Source organism: Scardinius erythrophthalmus (assembly GCF_964197995.2).
Source record: "Scardinius erythrophthalmus genome assembly, chromosome: 21".
NCBI classification, from domain to species: domain Eukaryota; kingdom Metazoa; phylum Chordata; class Actinopteri; order Cypriniformes; family Leuciscidae; genus Scardinius; species Scardinius erythrophthalmus.
The window spans coordinates 4,664,791-4,679,379 of record NC_138241.1 but is presented as its reverse complement, the minus strand read 5'-3'; the positions used below and the strand labels follow the sequence as shown (position 1 = coordinate 4,679,379).

The 14,589-nt window shown below is 36.6% G+C and overlaps 1 protein-coding gene across 1 annotated transcript in view; it reads right to left on the bottom strand.

The window, feature by feature from the left end:
- wdr11 (WD repeat domain 11) overlaps positions 1 to 12,400 on the bottom strand; it is a 113,598-nt gene extending 101,198 nt beyond the window's left edge. The window contains exons 1-2 of the mRNA XM_081351297.1: positions 12,177 to 12,400; positions 6,423 to 6,534 (exon numbers count right to left, since the gene is read on the bottom strand). Of these exons, the coding sequence (XP_081207423.1) occupies positions 6,423 to 6,534; positions 12,177 to 12,274 (210 nt within the window). The 5' untranslated portion in view covers positions 12,275 to 12,400. The remainder of the gene's footprint in view (positions 1 to 6,422; positions 6,535 to 12,176) is intronic.
- Positions 12,401 to 14,589: the final 2,189 nt, after the last annotated feature.

Below are 14,589 nucleotides of genomic sequence, written 5' to 3'. Positions count from 1 at the left end.
AACATACTAAAACAAATGTCCGAGGAAATGCAAAGCTTGAAAGAGATTCGCAAGGCCACCACTTCTATGGAAGGGAAACTGTCAGCACTAATGGAAAGAATCAGCGATGTCGAAGCGAGAGTGGAATTTCTGGAGGCAAATGACAGGGATCTGCAATCCAACCCCCCCGCTCGGATGGCCGAAATTGAGGTGCTTCGAGATAAGATCACGGACATGGAAGATAGAAGCAGACGCAATAACCTGCGATTTCTAGGAATACCGGAGGGCAACGAAGGGACAGACATGGAGGCTTTCCTCGAAGAGATGCTACCTCAGATACTAGGTATGCCAACTCCATCACATGGCTGGGATATTGAACGCGCGCACAGAGCACTTGCCCCTAGACCTCTGCCGAACGAAAGACCTCGAGCAGTTATTGCTAGATTCATGCGTTCCGGAACGAGGGATCTGATTCTACGGGCTTCCAGAGAGAAGAGACAGCTTCAATGGAACGGCAATTCCATCCTGATATTCCCTGATTTTTCGAAGATTACACAGGAGAAACGGAACGCCTTTAAGGAATGCAAAAAAGCTCTACACGATCGTCAGATCAAATTTGCTTTGCTCTTTCCAGCTACGCTAAGGATCGATTTAAAAGACGGTCCTAAACGATTTAATGATCCCAAGAAAGCTCTGGCCTTTATTCGTAGTCTTTGAGCACCGGCTATACTACCTAATGGCGTTATTTTGTTTACGCGGTTTCACTGGCCTGAATAACTGACTGCATTTTTCTTGTTTTACCCTGCTGGAGACACTTTTTTTTCTGACTACCAAGGTAATATTATTTTGGATGTATATTACAAATGGCACAATATTTAAAGGACCGTTGTTGAACTGGGCCTAAACAAATAAGTTACGTCCAGATGTTGGTTTTGCGGGCCTCCCATTTGTATTACATGGTCCTGTTATAATTCGCCTATAGTTAATTTTTTTATAACCTTTTTTTTTTTTAAGGGAATAAGGGAATAATAATATAATAACTTTTATTATTTTAGCATTTAGATCTCAGTTGTCAGTTATCTGTAGCTATGTAGTGCTGCCAGCAGTGACAGCTATGTACCACATTCAACGTGCAGTCACGGACAAAGGTGTTCGTTTGCATTTTTGTTTTTTTGTTCTTTGTTTTTTTATTTTTGTTTGGGGGTTGGTTCAGTTCAGTTTGCACTTTCATGTTAGGGTTCCTAAGATTATCAGTAATACATTTTTTATAACTGGCCAAGTCAGTCCAAAATAGTTGTAATCTACGTCTTGCCACATGGAATGTTAAAGGTTTGGGGAATCCTATTAAAAGGAAAAAGGTGCTTGTCAGTCTGAAGTGTAGAAAACTTGATATTATTTTTCTACAAGAAACCCACTTATCTGAACAGGAGTCACAGAAATTATGCAAAGATTGGGTTGGACATGTCTTTTTCAGCACCGGCTCCAGTCAGAGTAGAGGAGTAATCACTCTGGTGAATAAAAACTTGCAGTTTAAATGTATAAAGGAAAAGCATGATAAGGAAGGTAGGATCATAGTTACACTGGCAGAGTTACAAGGGAAACCACATATTCTGGCCAATACATATGCTCCAAACAGTGATGACCCCATTTTTTTTGCCACGTTAGAAGGCATTCTGAGTGATCTAGGTGACTATCCGATCATATGGGCAGGAGATATGAATGTGGTAGTAGATGCTATTTTAGATCGCAGTCATTCGGGCAGCACCCGGACCCCTAGATCAGCCTCAATGTTAAAACAAGTGTGTACTTCTTTGGGCCTCATTGATGCTTGGAGGTTGCTTAATCCATCTAGTAGAGATTATACTTTCTTTTCATCACCACATAGCACATATTCACGTATTGATTATTTTTTTATTTCTAAAAACATTGTACCCTCCCTGCTAAAATGTACAATTGGCAACATATTGATTTCAGACCATGCACCAGTATTCCTGGATCTTATGCCATTGGACATTATTAAAAGATCATACAGATGGAGGTTAAATTCCACTTTGTTACATATTCCAGCATTTAAAGATTTACTCAAAGAACAAATTGATTTTTATTTATCTACTAATCTAAATTCAGCTCCATCAGTAGGAGTGGCATGGGAGGCGCTTAAAGCATATGTTAGAGGGGTCATTATACAGTACGCCTCAGCTAAGAAAAAGTTAGAGCGCAATAAGTTGTCTGAACTAGAGGGGCGGATTAAAGAAGCAGAAAATAATTTGAAACAGAAAATGAACAATGGTAATCTTAGACTCTTAGTACAACTAAAGTATCAATATAATAATATCCTGACTCAGAAGGTTGAATTTGACTTGTTCAGAATTAGACAAAAATCCTTTGAATCTGGAGATAAAGCAGGGAAAATGCTGGCTAGATATATTAAACATAGGGAATCCTCTACCTCAATATGTGCTATTCAACCCCCTGGGAGATGCCTTGTAACTAAGTCCATGGATATTAATGCCGCATTTAGGGATTTCTATCTAAATTTATACACTTCTAGCAGTAGTTCCTCTGAGGAAGGAATAAAAAACTTCCTTGGTGGACTTAATATACCATTTCTCAGTGAGAATCAACGGGATCTCTTGGATTCTCCCATAACAGAGGATGAAATTTCAGAAGTGATTAAGAATTTACCAACAGGGAAGGCTCCAGGACCAGACGGGTTTACAGCCGAATTTTTTAAATGTTACTACTCAGAATTAACACCCTTATTAAAAGATATGTATGAGGAGGCTTTCAACAGGCAAGTACTACCCCCAACTTTGTACCAGGCTTTGATCTCAGTCATTTTAAAGAAGGGAAAGAACCCAACCGACTGTTCCAGCTACCGACCAATTTCATTGATTCCTCTAGACGTCAAAATACTCTCTAAAATTCTTGCCAACCGTTTACAAAAAGTCATTTCGACTGTAATACATCCTGATCAGGTCGGCTTTATACAAAATAGGCACTCTTCTGATAATATCAGACGCTTCATTAATGTTATGTGGGCCGTTAGGAACGATAACTCTCCTATTGCTGCGGTGTCACTTGACGCCGAGAAGGCCTTTGATTGTGTTGAGTGGCCTTATTTGTTCACAACATTAGAAGCTTTTGGAATTGGCCCGATATTTATAAAATGGGTCAAGCTCTTATATAAACATCCAGAGGCTGCTGTGCAAACCAACGGTGTCATTTCTCCATACTTCAGACTGGGTCGGGGCACACGTCAGGGGTGTCCACTCTCCCCTTTACTTTTCTGTTTGGCATTGGAACCATTAGCTGTGGCAATACGAGGAAATGCCAGCTTCCCTGGGGTAGTTGTGGGGGGCTCAACTCAGAAAATTATGCTCTATGCTGATGATATATTGCTTTTTGTCACGGACCCAGCTAATTCACTTCCAGCACTACTTAGTATGATAAATAATTTCTCAAAGATTTCTGGGTACAAGGTCAATTGGTCCAAGTCAGAGGCTTTACCCCTGACTGCTTATTGTCCAAAGTCATTGTTTCAGACCTGTGCATTTAAATGGCCTGACAAGGGCATTCTATATTTAGGAATTACTTTCCCCCATCAGTTGAAGGATATTGCTAAAGTCAATCTTGACCCCCTTGTAGAAAAAATTTCAGCTGACACAGCAAGATGGGCACCACTTTTTCTTTCCCTTTGGGGCAAGGTGAATGTACTTAAAATGAACTCCATACCTAAAATTAATTATGTTTTAAGCTCACTGCCCATCTCTGTCCATTCAAAATATTTTAGTATATTTGATAGGATATGCAAACAGTTTTTGTGGAATGGGAAGAAGCCTCGAATGCGGCTAGAGAAATTGCAGCTACCAGTTGAGAGAGGAGGACTGGGTCTCCCCAAGATATCTTTGTATCATTTTGCATTTGGTTTGAGGCACCTGGGACAATGGATGTTACCTCCAGAGCGAGCTCCGCCATGGTTAGCCATGGAAAAATCTGTTTGTCCACATTTACCATTTGAGTCCTTGCTGATAACAAAACTACCACTATCAGTGCGCAATCATCCAATTATTTCCCATCTACAAACAGTCTGGAAAAAAACTTCTTGTATTTTAGGGGTTGACCCCTTTCTAAGCACTTCGTCTGCTATTTGGGCCAATCCAAAGTTGTTAATAGGTGGATCACCTGTGTTTTGGAAAGAATGGGTAAATAAAAATATCAATGTTCTGGAAGATCTTTTTGAGGATGATGCATTGATGTCTTTTGGAAGACTTAAACAAAAATTCATCTTGTCTAATGATCAATTCTGGAGATATCTTCAGATGAGACATATGCTCCAAAGCATTTTTGCCTCCCCCTCTTATGTTCCCAGGGGTAAAAACATTCTCAAGATGATCCGGAATATTGTGGGCACTGGTCACGAGGCATCTAAATATTATTCCTTACTTATTAGTCAGATGGGCCAAAATATTAGCTCTGCGGTTAAGATAAATTGGGAAAAAGACTTGGGATGCTCATTTGAAGATGAGGAATGGGGGAGGATCATTGGTAATTTAAAATTGATGTCTAGAGATATTAGAACGCGTCTCATACAATTCAAAATTTTACACAGATTCTACTGGACACCCAGAAGGTTGTTTATAGCAGGTTTTAAGGATAATCCTGAATGTTGGCGATGCCAGAGAGAGGAAGGCAACCTATTTCATGTCTTATGGCAATGCTCAGAAGTCCAGTATTTCTGGAGAGAGATACATGACTATATTTTAAAGATATCACAGACTCAGTATGATTTCTGTCCTAGTTTATACATTCTTGGTGACCCTAGGCCTTTAAGTCATGTTAAAAAAAATGAATCACAGTGGATACAGAGCTGCATTATGCTGGGCAGACGTGTTATTGTAAAAAACTGGAAATCTTCCGGAAGACCTCCGATTTTTGAGTGGCTTTCAGATTTAGGGCAGGTCGCAGCCTTTGAAAAACTCTCCTATAGTGTGCACGGGAGGATTGATGTATATTTTGATAAATGGGGAAAGTTTTTGCATTTCTGTAACCCACAGTAGTAGCAACATGTGGCAGGACGAAAATAAAATAAAAAATAACGGTCATGGTAAATATGATTTAGATTATAGTGGGAACTTATGTTGGCAACACCCCTTCTTTCTTTTTTTTTTTTTTTTTTTTTTTTGTTGTTGTTTTCAAACTGTATTATTTATTTATTTATTATTTATGTTGTTACTATTATATTGTTACCATTTATTGGTTAACTGTGTTGTTTTATGCACAGATTTTTTGTTTGTTTATGTTAAGTACATGCGGGTTTATATAATTTCTTGTTTGCAAATGAGAAAATCAATAAAGTACAAATCGGAAAAAGAAAGTTCTTTCCGGGTTCAGATGTCACTTGTAATATGGGTTCTCTGGCTCCTGTCAGTCACACTCACAAGTCTGTTTTTTTTTTCTTGTCAAAGAGATTGAGGATTTTTGGTCTTCTTTTTTTGGTACCTTTTCTAACAAAAGTATAGACGTTTAGATGAAGGTTTGAGTGATTTATAATCAGTATCTAATTTGACCCAAAAAAATTATTCAATGTCATCCACATTGTTTTTCATCAGCAACAGCATTGTGAACTTTTATAAAGATGCGTTTGGTCATTAACTTTTACATGCATCATTGTGCAAACAAACACACTCCGCATGAAAGACCCACAACTGGCAGATCAACGTGCTACTACAATTCTCTCCGATACTGTAGGAAATTAAATTAAATCAAACTGAGTGTGGATGATTTTAACTGTGACTAGATGATTGACAGGGCCGTTTAAACGGTGACAGGATGCATCAACTCTTGAATCTTTAATAAGAATCAAATGATACATTCAGTAATGACTATGCAGTGTTTTATTTTTGAATTTGATTGTTCAATTTCTGTAGTGTTTCTTACTACATGACATGTTAAATAAACATACTGTACTTGAAAACTTAGTTTCATTCATTTCTATCTTTGTTCTATTGTATTTGTCCTGTTGTTTGTAATTTGCTTATTTGTAATAACAAAAATATTAATAAAATAACAAAAATGACTCTATGGTGATATATATCGTTATAGTGAAATATAATTTCTCATAACGTGACATACGATTTTGGTCATTACACCCACACCTAATTCCCTCCTATTCCCAGTTCTGTAACCATGGGAACCCCGTTTCTTTGAGAGAATAGGGAAACCAACTTGATTACGTCACTTGCAAAGCTTTAGACGGTCAAATGTGTAGACAGCCTTTTGCAGTGATTCTTGTTACCATGGTTAACAATTTCTCTGATGGTGAATATTTTGTCAGAGTTTCAACAAATTAACCAAGAAAAGCACACATCTGCTATTCAGCGTTTATATTGGGTCAAGTGAACAATGTGTGACAAACGGAAGAACAAATATTTAAAACCCACCTTGACCACATTGGCTTTGTGTCTCTCCAGGACCTGAATGGTCTGAGCTGTATTTGGGTCAATGATGAGGATACTGGAGTGACAGCCTTGAGCGATCAGACCCTGCCATCCCCTGAGCAAAGAGAGAAGGAAGATGAAAACAGTACCAGGGTGAATCTAACAATGTGGACAGTTAATGCACAAATACATTTACAAAACAATTGATATAATAAAAGCCTATTTCATGCTTTTTTTCACATTACAGATATGAATGGGAAATTAGAAATCATTTGCAATACAAAAAATGTAATGGTCCAATAAATCCTCATTTTCTTTAAACAAAATGTCCTACAATAGGTTGAAATATGACCCAGGCACGTTATTGGAATGTTTCATGAGATTCAACCAATTTAAGGTTATTTTAAGGTTACATCATAAAACAGACATTTTATGATCAGATGACAATTAAACTGTTGATCTAACCAAGCCATCAACAAATACACTACCAGTCAAAAGTTTGGGATCGGTAAGATTTTTAATGCTTTTAAACTTTACTCCAGTCTTCAGTGTCAAATGATCCTTCAGAAATCACTCTAATATGATGATTTGATGATCAAGAAACATTTATGATCATTATCAATGTTGAAAACAGTTATTTATATTTTTATTTATACTTTGATTAATATAAAGTTCAAAAGAACAGCATTTATTTGAAATAGAATCTTATGTAACATTATAAATGTCTTTACTGTAACTTTTGATCAATTTAATGCATCCTTGATGAATAAAAGTATTGATGTATTTTATTTCTTTCCCCCCAAAAATAAAATAATAAATTCTCATTGACCCCAAACTTTTGAACGGTAGTGTATTTTTTTTTTTAAATGCATGGATCAATGATAGGGCTGCACGATATATCGGTCTAACAACTATATAGCGATGTACGCAATGTCAGGTATAGAGATCGTAACTGATCCGTGATCCGTTCGGACCAGGCACCACGGTTCGAAGCGCACGCGATTCACAGATTAATTGCGAAGTTTAACCATCATAGAGTGAAAGTTTATCATTTGCACGTGTTTTAGGTCCTGTCAGTTTAAACAGTTTAAGTGCAACAGAGCCGTGCAGAAAGCACACGAACACCTAATTCTGTTCTCTTCCGTGTGTGTGTGTGTGTGTGTGTGTGTGTGTGTGTGCGTGCTTTAATGGACAATAAAGTGCCCGTCTCGGCGACTATCCTCGTAAACATAGTCGCTTATGGCTTACGGTAACATAAACATTTGAGAAAGAAAATTAATGTGTATTATTATATTGGATCTGTGCATTAGCTCTTAAAGTGACAGTAGCCTAAGATTCCTGCTGCTCTCTGTCATTAATGTAAAAAAAAAAAAATACAAAGAGAAAATCACTTTCATAGCTTTAACAAAGATGAAATATATTCAATGTATACAGTGAAGACTATGCAGTGTTATTTTACTGTTCATTTCATTAGTATCTGTGTTCTATTGTATTTATCTATGCTTTTATTTTGTTTATTATTTGCAATGCACTCCCCTACAAAATCCCCCCAATAATCCTAGAATGATTAATTAAAACTATTCAAGTCATCTAGTGAAACTGTTTTTTATATTGCAATATACAGTATATCGCAGTAAAACAGTATATCGCAATGTCCGTTGTTTCCAATATTGTGTGGTCCTTATCAACAATATTCAATAAGTCAGACTGCTAAATTCACCTAGTCTATCCCCGCAGCACAGACATCATAAAGGAAAGTGTATCTTTGCCAGAACTCAAAGCCTGTTGAAGTACACAAGACAAACAAAATAATAACCTAAAGCCAGATCTGATGAAGTAAGGGTTTCAAGGTTTCAGAGCACTTCAATGTTTTCCAGTCACACTGGCCTAAACTGACAGGACATCCAGCACACCATTCATAAATACAAAATAATGGACAATTAAAAACACAGTATTGTAGGATAGAATTAATAATGTTCTAAATATGAAGTTATGTATCTGACTCAAAATCCACCCCCCAAAAAAACCCAGAAATTATGCATTATGATTGACAATAATGGCCAGTAAATTGAGGAACTGAAACAATGAGGAACAAACATTTATTACAGGAACTTCCCCGCTGTAGTAACCGGAGGCTGAAACACTGGTGGTGACAACTCAAACCTTATCAGCAATGCCAAACAAACTCAGAAATCATGTTTATATGTGTGTGTATCACCCTATCAGAACCATACAAGCATATTTGCAGTCTAAATTGAAGCACTGCAAACAATAAATAAGAGATTTGTGTGTGTGCTGCTGCAATCTACACTGATTTCACTGTAACAACATTCTACTTCATCACAAGCACTTATCACAACTTTACTTATTTTTCTAAATATTAGAATACAAATTGAATGCAAAGATCTGGAGCTATCAGTTTAAAAAAACTGAAACGGAACAATTGGGAAAGCAGTAAATCTTTGTCCATTTTTTCATAATTTAGCAACAATGCGTATGGATTTTAATGAAAACCAGACAAGAGTGTTATGTGTGTAATCTTGTAATATTAACTACACTGTTTTTTGGCACTGACTTATGATGAATGTAAAGACAATAAATAGGCTCTCTCTCTATCTCATTCATATATTCATATACACTCACCTAAAGGATTATTAGGAACACCATACTAATACTGTGTTTGACCCCCTTTCGCCTTCAGAACTGCCTTAATTCTACGTGGCATTGATTCAACAAGGTGCTGAAAGCATTCTTTAGAAATGTTGGCCCATATTGATAGGATAGCATCTTGCAGTTGATGGAGATTTGTGGGATGCACATCCAGGGCACGAAGCTCCCGTTCCACCACATCCCAAAGATGCTCTATTGGGTTGAGATCTGGTGACTGTGGGGGCCATTTTAGTACAGTGAACTCATTGTCATGTTCAAGAAACCAATTTGAAATGATTCGAGCTTTGTGACATGGTGCATTATCCTGCTGGAAGTAGCCATCAGAGGATGGGTACATGGTGGTCATAAAGGGATGGACATGGTCAGAAACAATGCTCAGGTAGGCCGTGGCATTTAAACGATGCCCAATTGGCACTAAGGGGCCTAAAGTGTGCCAAGAAAACATCCCCCACACCATTACACCACCAGCACCAGCCTGCACAGTGGTAACAAGGCATGATGGATCCATGTTCTCATTCTGTTTACGCCAAAGTCTGACTCTACCATCTGAATGTCTCAACAGAAATTAGGGCTGCACGATGTTGGAAAAAAATTTACATTGCGATATTTTTTCCCAACGATATATATTGCGATATTGCGAGCCATCAATCCAGGCTAAAGTCAATAATTACCATTCCATGATATTAATAATTTCACTAATAAGCAAGCTTCATTACAAGTGACAAAAAGGCCACTTAATATTTTATTCCAAAATTAGAATTCCAAAATCTCTCTCTCTCTCTCTCTCTATGTTTTCGGTGCTGACGCAGTGACGCGTTCATGTAGAGTTAAATAAAAATTGCTGATAACTTCTGGATTTGAAATAAAAAAATAGTGAGTATGTGTTTCTGGTACAGCCGCGGATCGGTTAACCTACAAACTGCAAACGCAGTATATGTGAAAGCACTATAGCGCGTGCTGCTCCTGCAATATTGTAGTTCCAGGAAATTGGATATACAATTAATACAAAACGAAATTCGCTTTAACGAAAGGCTTTGTGCTTTCTGTTTGAGGTCTCTGTGAAAGTTTTAAAGCAGTCTGTGCCGCTTTCATAACGGTCGCATTTATTTCCTCATAAATGCGAACACGAAAAATAAAAGACTTTTTAAAAAAGACAACCATCCACAACTTTATAACACTCCAGAAAAGTACCTCTTTTTGGTCAACATCCTCCTTTTTGTAGACGAAATAGTCCCAAATAGCTGATTTTGACTCGTGTTTACTGTGTGCTACCGTTCTCTTAATACACTGTGGGTGCTACTACCCTTCACATCGCATGTTCCGGCGATGTGACTATCGCTCATTCGCACATTGCGATGTCGATGTTAAAACAGAATATCGTTCAGCCCTAACAGAAATCGAGACTCATCAGACCAGGCAACATTTTTCCAGTCTTCAACTGTCCAATTTTGGTGAGCTTGTGCAAATTGTAGCCTCTTTTTCCTATTTGTAGTGGAGATGAGTGGTACCCGGTGGGGTCTTCTGCTGTTGTAGCCCATCCGCCTCAAGGTTGTGCGTGTTGTGGCTTCACAAATGCTTTGCTGCATACCTCGGTTGTAACGAGTGGTTATTTCAGTCAAAGTTGCTCTTCTATCAGCTTGAATCAGTCGGCCCATTCTCCTCTGACCTCTAGCATCAACAAGGCATTTTCGCCCACAGGACTGCCGCACACTGGATGTTTTTCCCTTTTCACATCATTCTTTGTAAACCCTAGAAATGGTTGTGCGTGAAAATCCCAGTAACTGAGCAGATTGTGAAATACTCAGACCGGCCCGCCTGGCACCAACAACCATGCCACGCTCAAAATTGCTTAAATCACCTTTCTTTCCCATTCTGACATTCAGTTTGGAGTTCAGGAGATTGTCTTGACCAGGACCACACCCCTAAATGCATTGAAGCAACTGCCATGTGATTGGTTGATTAGATAATTGCATTAATGAGAAATTGAACAGGTGTTCCTAATAATCCTTTAGGTGAGTGTATATATATATATATATACACACACACACACAAAGTATGTTCAGTATAAACATATTCGGTATATGCACAGTACCAGTCAAACGTTTGGACACATTAAAGTTTTTAATGTTTATGAAAATAGTCTCTTAATCTCACTAAGGCTGCATTCATTTGATCAAAAATACATTAAAAACAGCAATACTGTGAAAAATATTGTTACAATTCAAATTAACTGGTTTCTGTAATATATTTGAAAGTACAATTTATTCCTGTGATCAAAGCTGAATTTTCTGCATCATTACTCCAGTCTTCAGAGTCACATGATCCTTCAGAAATCAATCTAAGATAATTTCTTATTATTATCAATGGTGATAACAGTTTTAGCTGCTCAAATTGTTTTTTTTGTTGTTGTTTTTTTTTTGGGGGGGGGGGGTAAGATGTAAAAAAATATGTATACTTTGTGAATGCTTTTTAGGATTGTTTGATAAATATAAAGTTCAAAAGAACAGCATTTATTATAAATGGAACTTTTATGTAATATTTATAAATTTCATAAATGTTTTTACTACCTTTTTTAAACAATGTAATTAATGTGCCTTTGCTAAATAAGGGGGGGGGGGGGGGGAGTTTCCCAAAAATATTAGGAAGCACAACCGTGTTTAACATTGATAATAATGAGAAATGTTTCTTTAGAACCAAATCATCATATTAGAAATGATTTCTGAAGGATCACGTGACACTGAAGACTGGAGTAATGATGCTGAACATTCAGCTTTGACCAGGAATACATTGTAAAATATATTACAACAGAAACCAGTTCATTTAAATTGTAATAATATGTCACAACATTACTGTTTTTACTGTATTTTGTATTAAGTAAATGCAACATTGGTGACATTAAGAGATTATTTTCAACAACAACATAAAAAAAAAATATATATATATATATATATCCTACGAAACACATGTCTACAAAAGCAATGTGTTGTTGTTGATGATGATGATTATGATGTTGTTGAAAACGTCAAACTCTGTTGGTTAGATCATGATTGAATGTGTTGACAGTCTGCAGAGGCTAAAGCTACTCACCAGTCCACTGCTGTCTTGTTCTGTAAATTAACGGTTCCGGTCAGTGTTCTTGCGGCCAGTTTAATATTGACAGTGTACGGAATCATGGTTGAAGCCATATGTCAAAACTACATGAAAAAGTGGAATGTTTTGGTTCGTTTTAAATGTAATGAATGATCGAGCTGTGTTATTAGGAAGTGTTTGCGGTGCGTCCCATTACTGTTCCGTTCAGAAAAGGTTCCGTCAAATCTGTAGTTCCGCCCTGATAGTGTATTAAGATATTAGTTAAAAAACTATTTTTTTTGTTATCATACTAGTAGCACAAATGAATATATTTTGCCATTTTGTGTGATTTCACTTTAACTAACCAGATCCAGTACCCTAATAATAAATTCAGCATCATGAATCATTAGCCTTATATAGCATATTTGTCTTCCTTTTTATTCACTTGACTTGAGTTATTTGCTTCCTTATTTAGCTTTTTTTTTAGCAGGCCTATATATATATATTTTTTTTTTTTTTTTTTTTTTTTGTCATTGAATGTGTGATTGATAGTACAATGTCAAGTTACCTTTATTGCTCGCTTTATACAATACAGATTGTTTCAAAGCCGCTTCACCGAGCAGGAAAATAGAGTCAATGATGCAAGCTTCACCAAATACGAGACAAATTATGTTGTAAAGAAGCGCTAGAGACGACAATAGTGTTGTTATCAGCTCAAGTCATTTCAATGTTGATTCAATTCATTTGAATAACCATTTCGATGCAGCAAAATCCATCAGTTAGATTCAGAGCTCTATAAAGCTACAGAAGACAATGGTGTCAATATCCAGCTCAGTTGAGTTCAAATTTTGTTCTCATCTGATTGTGTCAGTGCAGTCAAATTGATAATATTAAGAAAAATTTAGACCAAGCAAGCCAAATGCGACAGTGGCAAGGAACCCAAACTCAATCAGTTGACAGAAACGGAGAAAAAACATTGGGAGAAACCAGACTCAGTCGCGCTCCTCTTACCAAATGAATGAACACAGTAAATGATTTATGATCCCAGGCTGCATCATGTCAGATTTGTGGACTGATATTATTCAATAACAGTAATTATCCAAATGATAATAGATGCTCTCACTGCGCTTCATAAAAAAATTAGTTACTGTTTAAGTCACAAGCAGATCATTAACAATTTATGCTTCAGTTATCGTTTAATTTAATTAGTATTATAACATTTTTCATACCATAAAACTTTCTCTTAATACACACCAACAAGAAAGTATCTAAAAGTTTATTGTACATTATTTTTTTCCAGTACTTTGGAACATCATGTTAATTTGCATTTGGTCAAGTTGTTTTATAGTCCTCTCTAAAGAGAAGTAGCAATATACTGTATATATATATATATATATATATATATATATATATATATATATATATATATATATATATATATATATATATATATATATAAAGAACTTTACTTCACTAAATACAATGTTGTGAGACTGTATAAGGTAATCAGGACGATGGTGAATGATTCAGATGAATGGGCTGTTTAGAGAATGACGAATATAGGTTTTTCAGGGATCTATTTTAATACTTTACTATGAATATTTGATTAAATTATATGTATTATTATTATATTATATACAACAGCTATAAAACTGCAATGATAACAAATTATGTCAAAGTTATTATATCAAAATGTGTAATGGATATGGGTGTAATGAAAAGATTATTTATTCATTATATTGAACTAATTATTTTAGTTGCTGTGCTTGTAAAACAACTCTAATAGAACCCTGATATAGAAGATCATGTAATATTTAAACGCTTAGAACAAATAGTTGGTTAGCAAATAATATATATTCAGTCGCTTTTGCTAACTTCTGCATTGTTTCTAATTTCCCTCTTTGCAAAAAAAAAATTCTTATAAAGAAATGAATATAAGCTGTAACAGAAACATTTGTAATTCTCGGATCAACAGATGTGCAGATGGAGGATGAACTCAACTGCAGGGTTTAATGTCACCATTAGGTTCTGTTTGTTTTCATGGACCTTCTGTTTGTTTTCGTTAGTCACATGTGTTCCTAGTTCTATTTGATCGTCTCTGTTCTGTGTTTTGTTTCGGTTTTAGTTTTTTTTTTTCCATTATGGACTTCCCTGCAGTCAAGCTGCTCTGCCTTGAGCAGGGAAAGAGCTCCCTTGAGGAACATTTAATAGATTTTCTGGATCTTGTGCCTCAGACAACTTTCCCGGACGACTGCCTCTGCGCATTTCTATGTGCGGGACTTAACATCACCACCCGAGAGCAGTTGTCCGGGGAACCTCCTCAAGGGAGCTTCGCCAATTATGTGGAGTGGGTTTCCTGTGGATCAGCATTCACCGTGGAGGACGTCACCAACCCCACTCCAGACCCAGTGTCTAGCCAGAACCCTCCGGT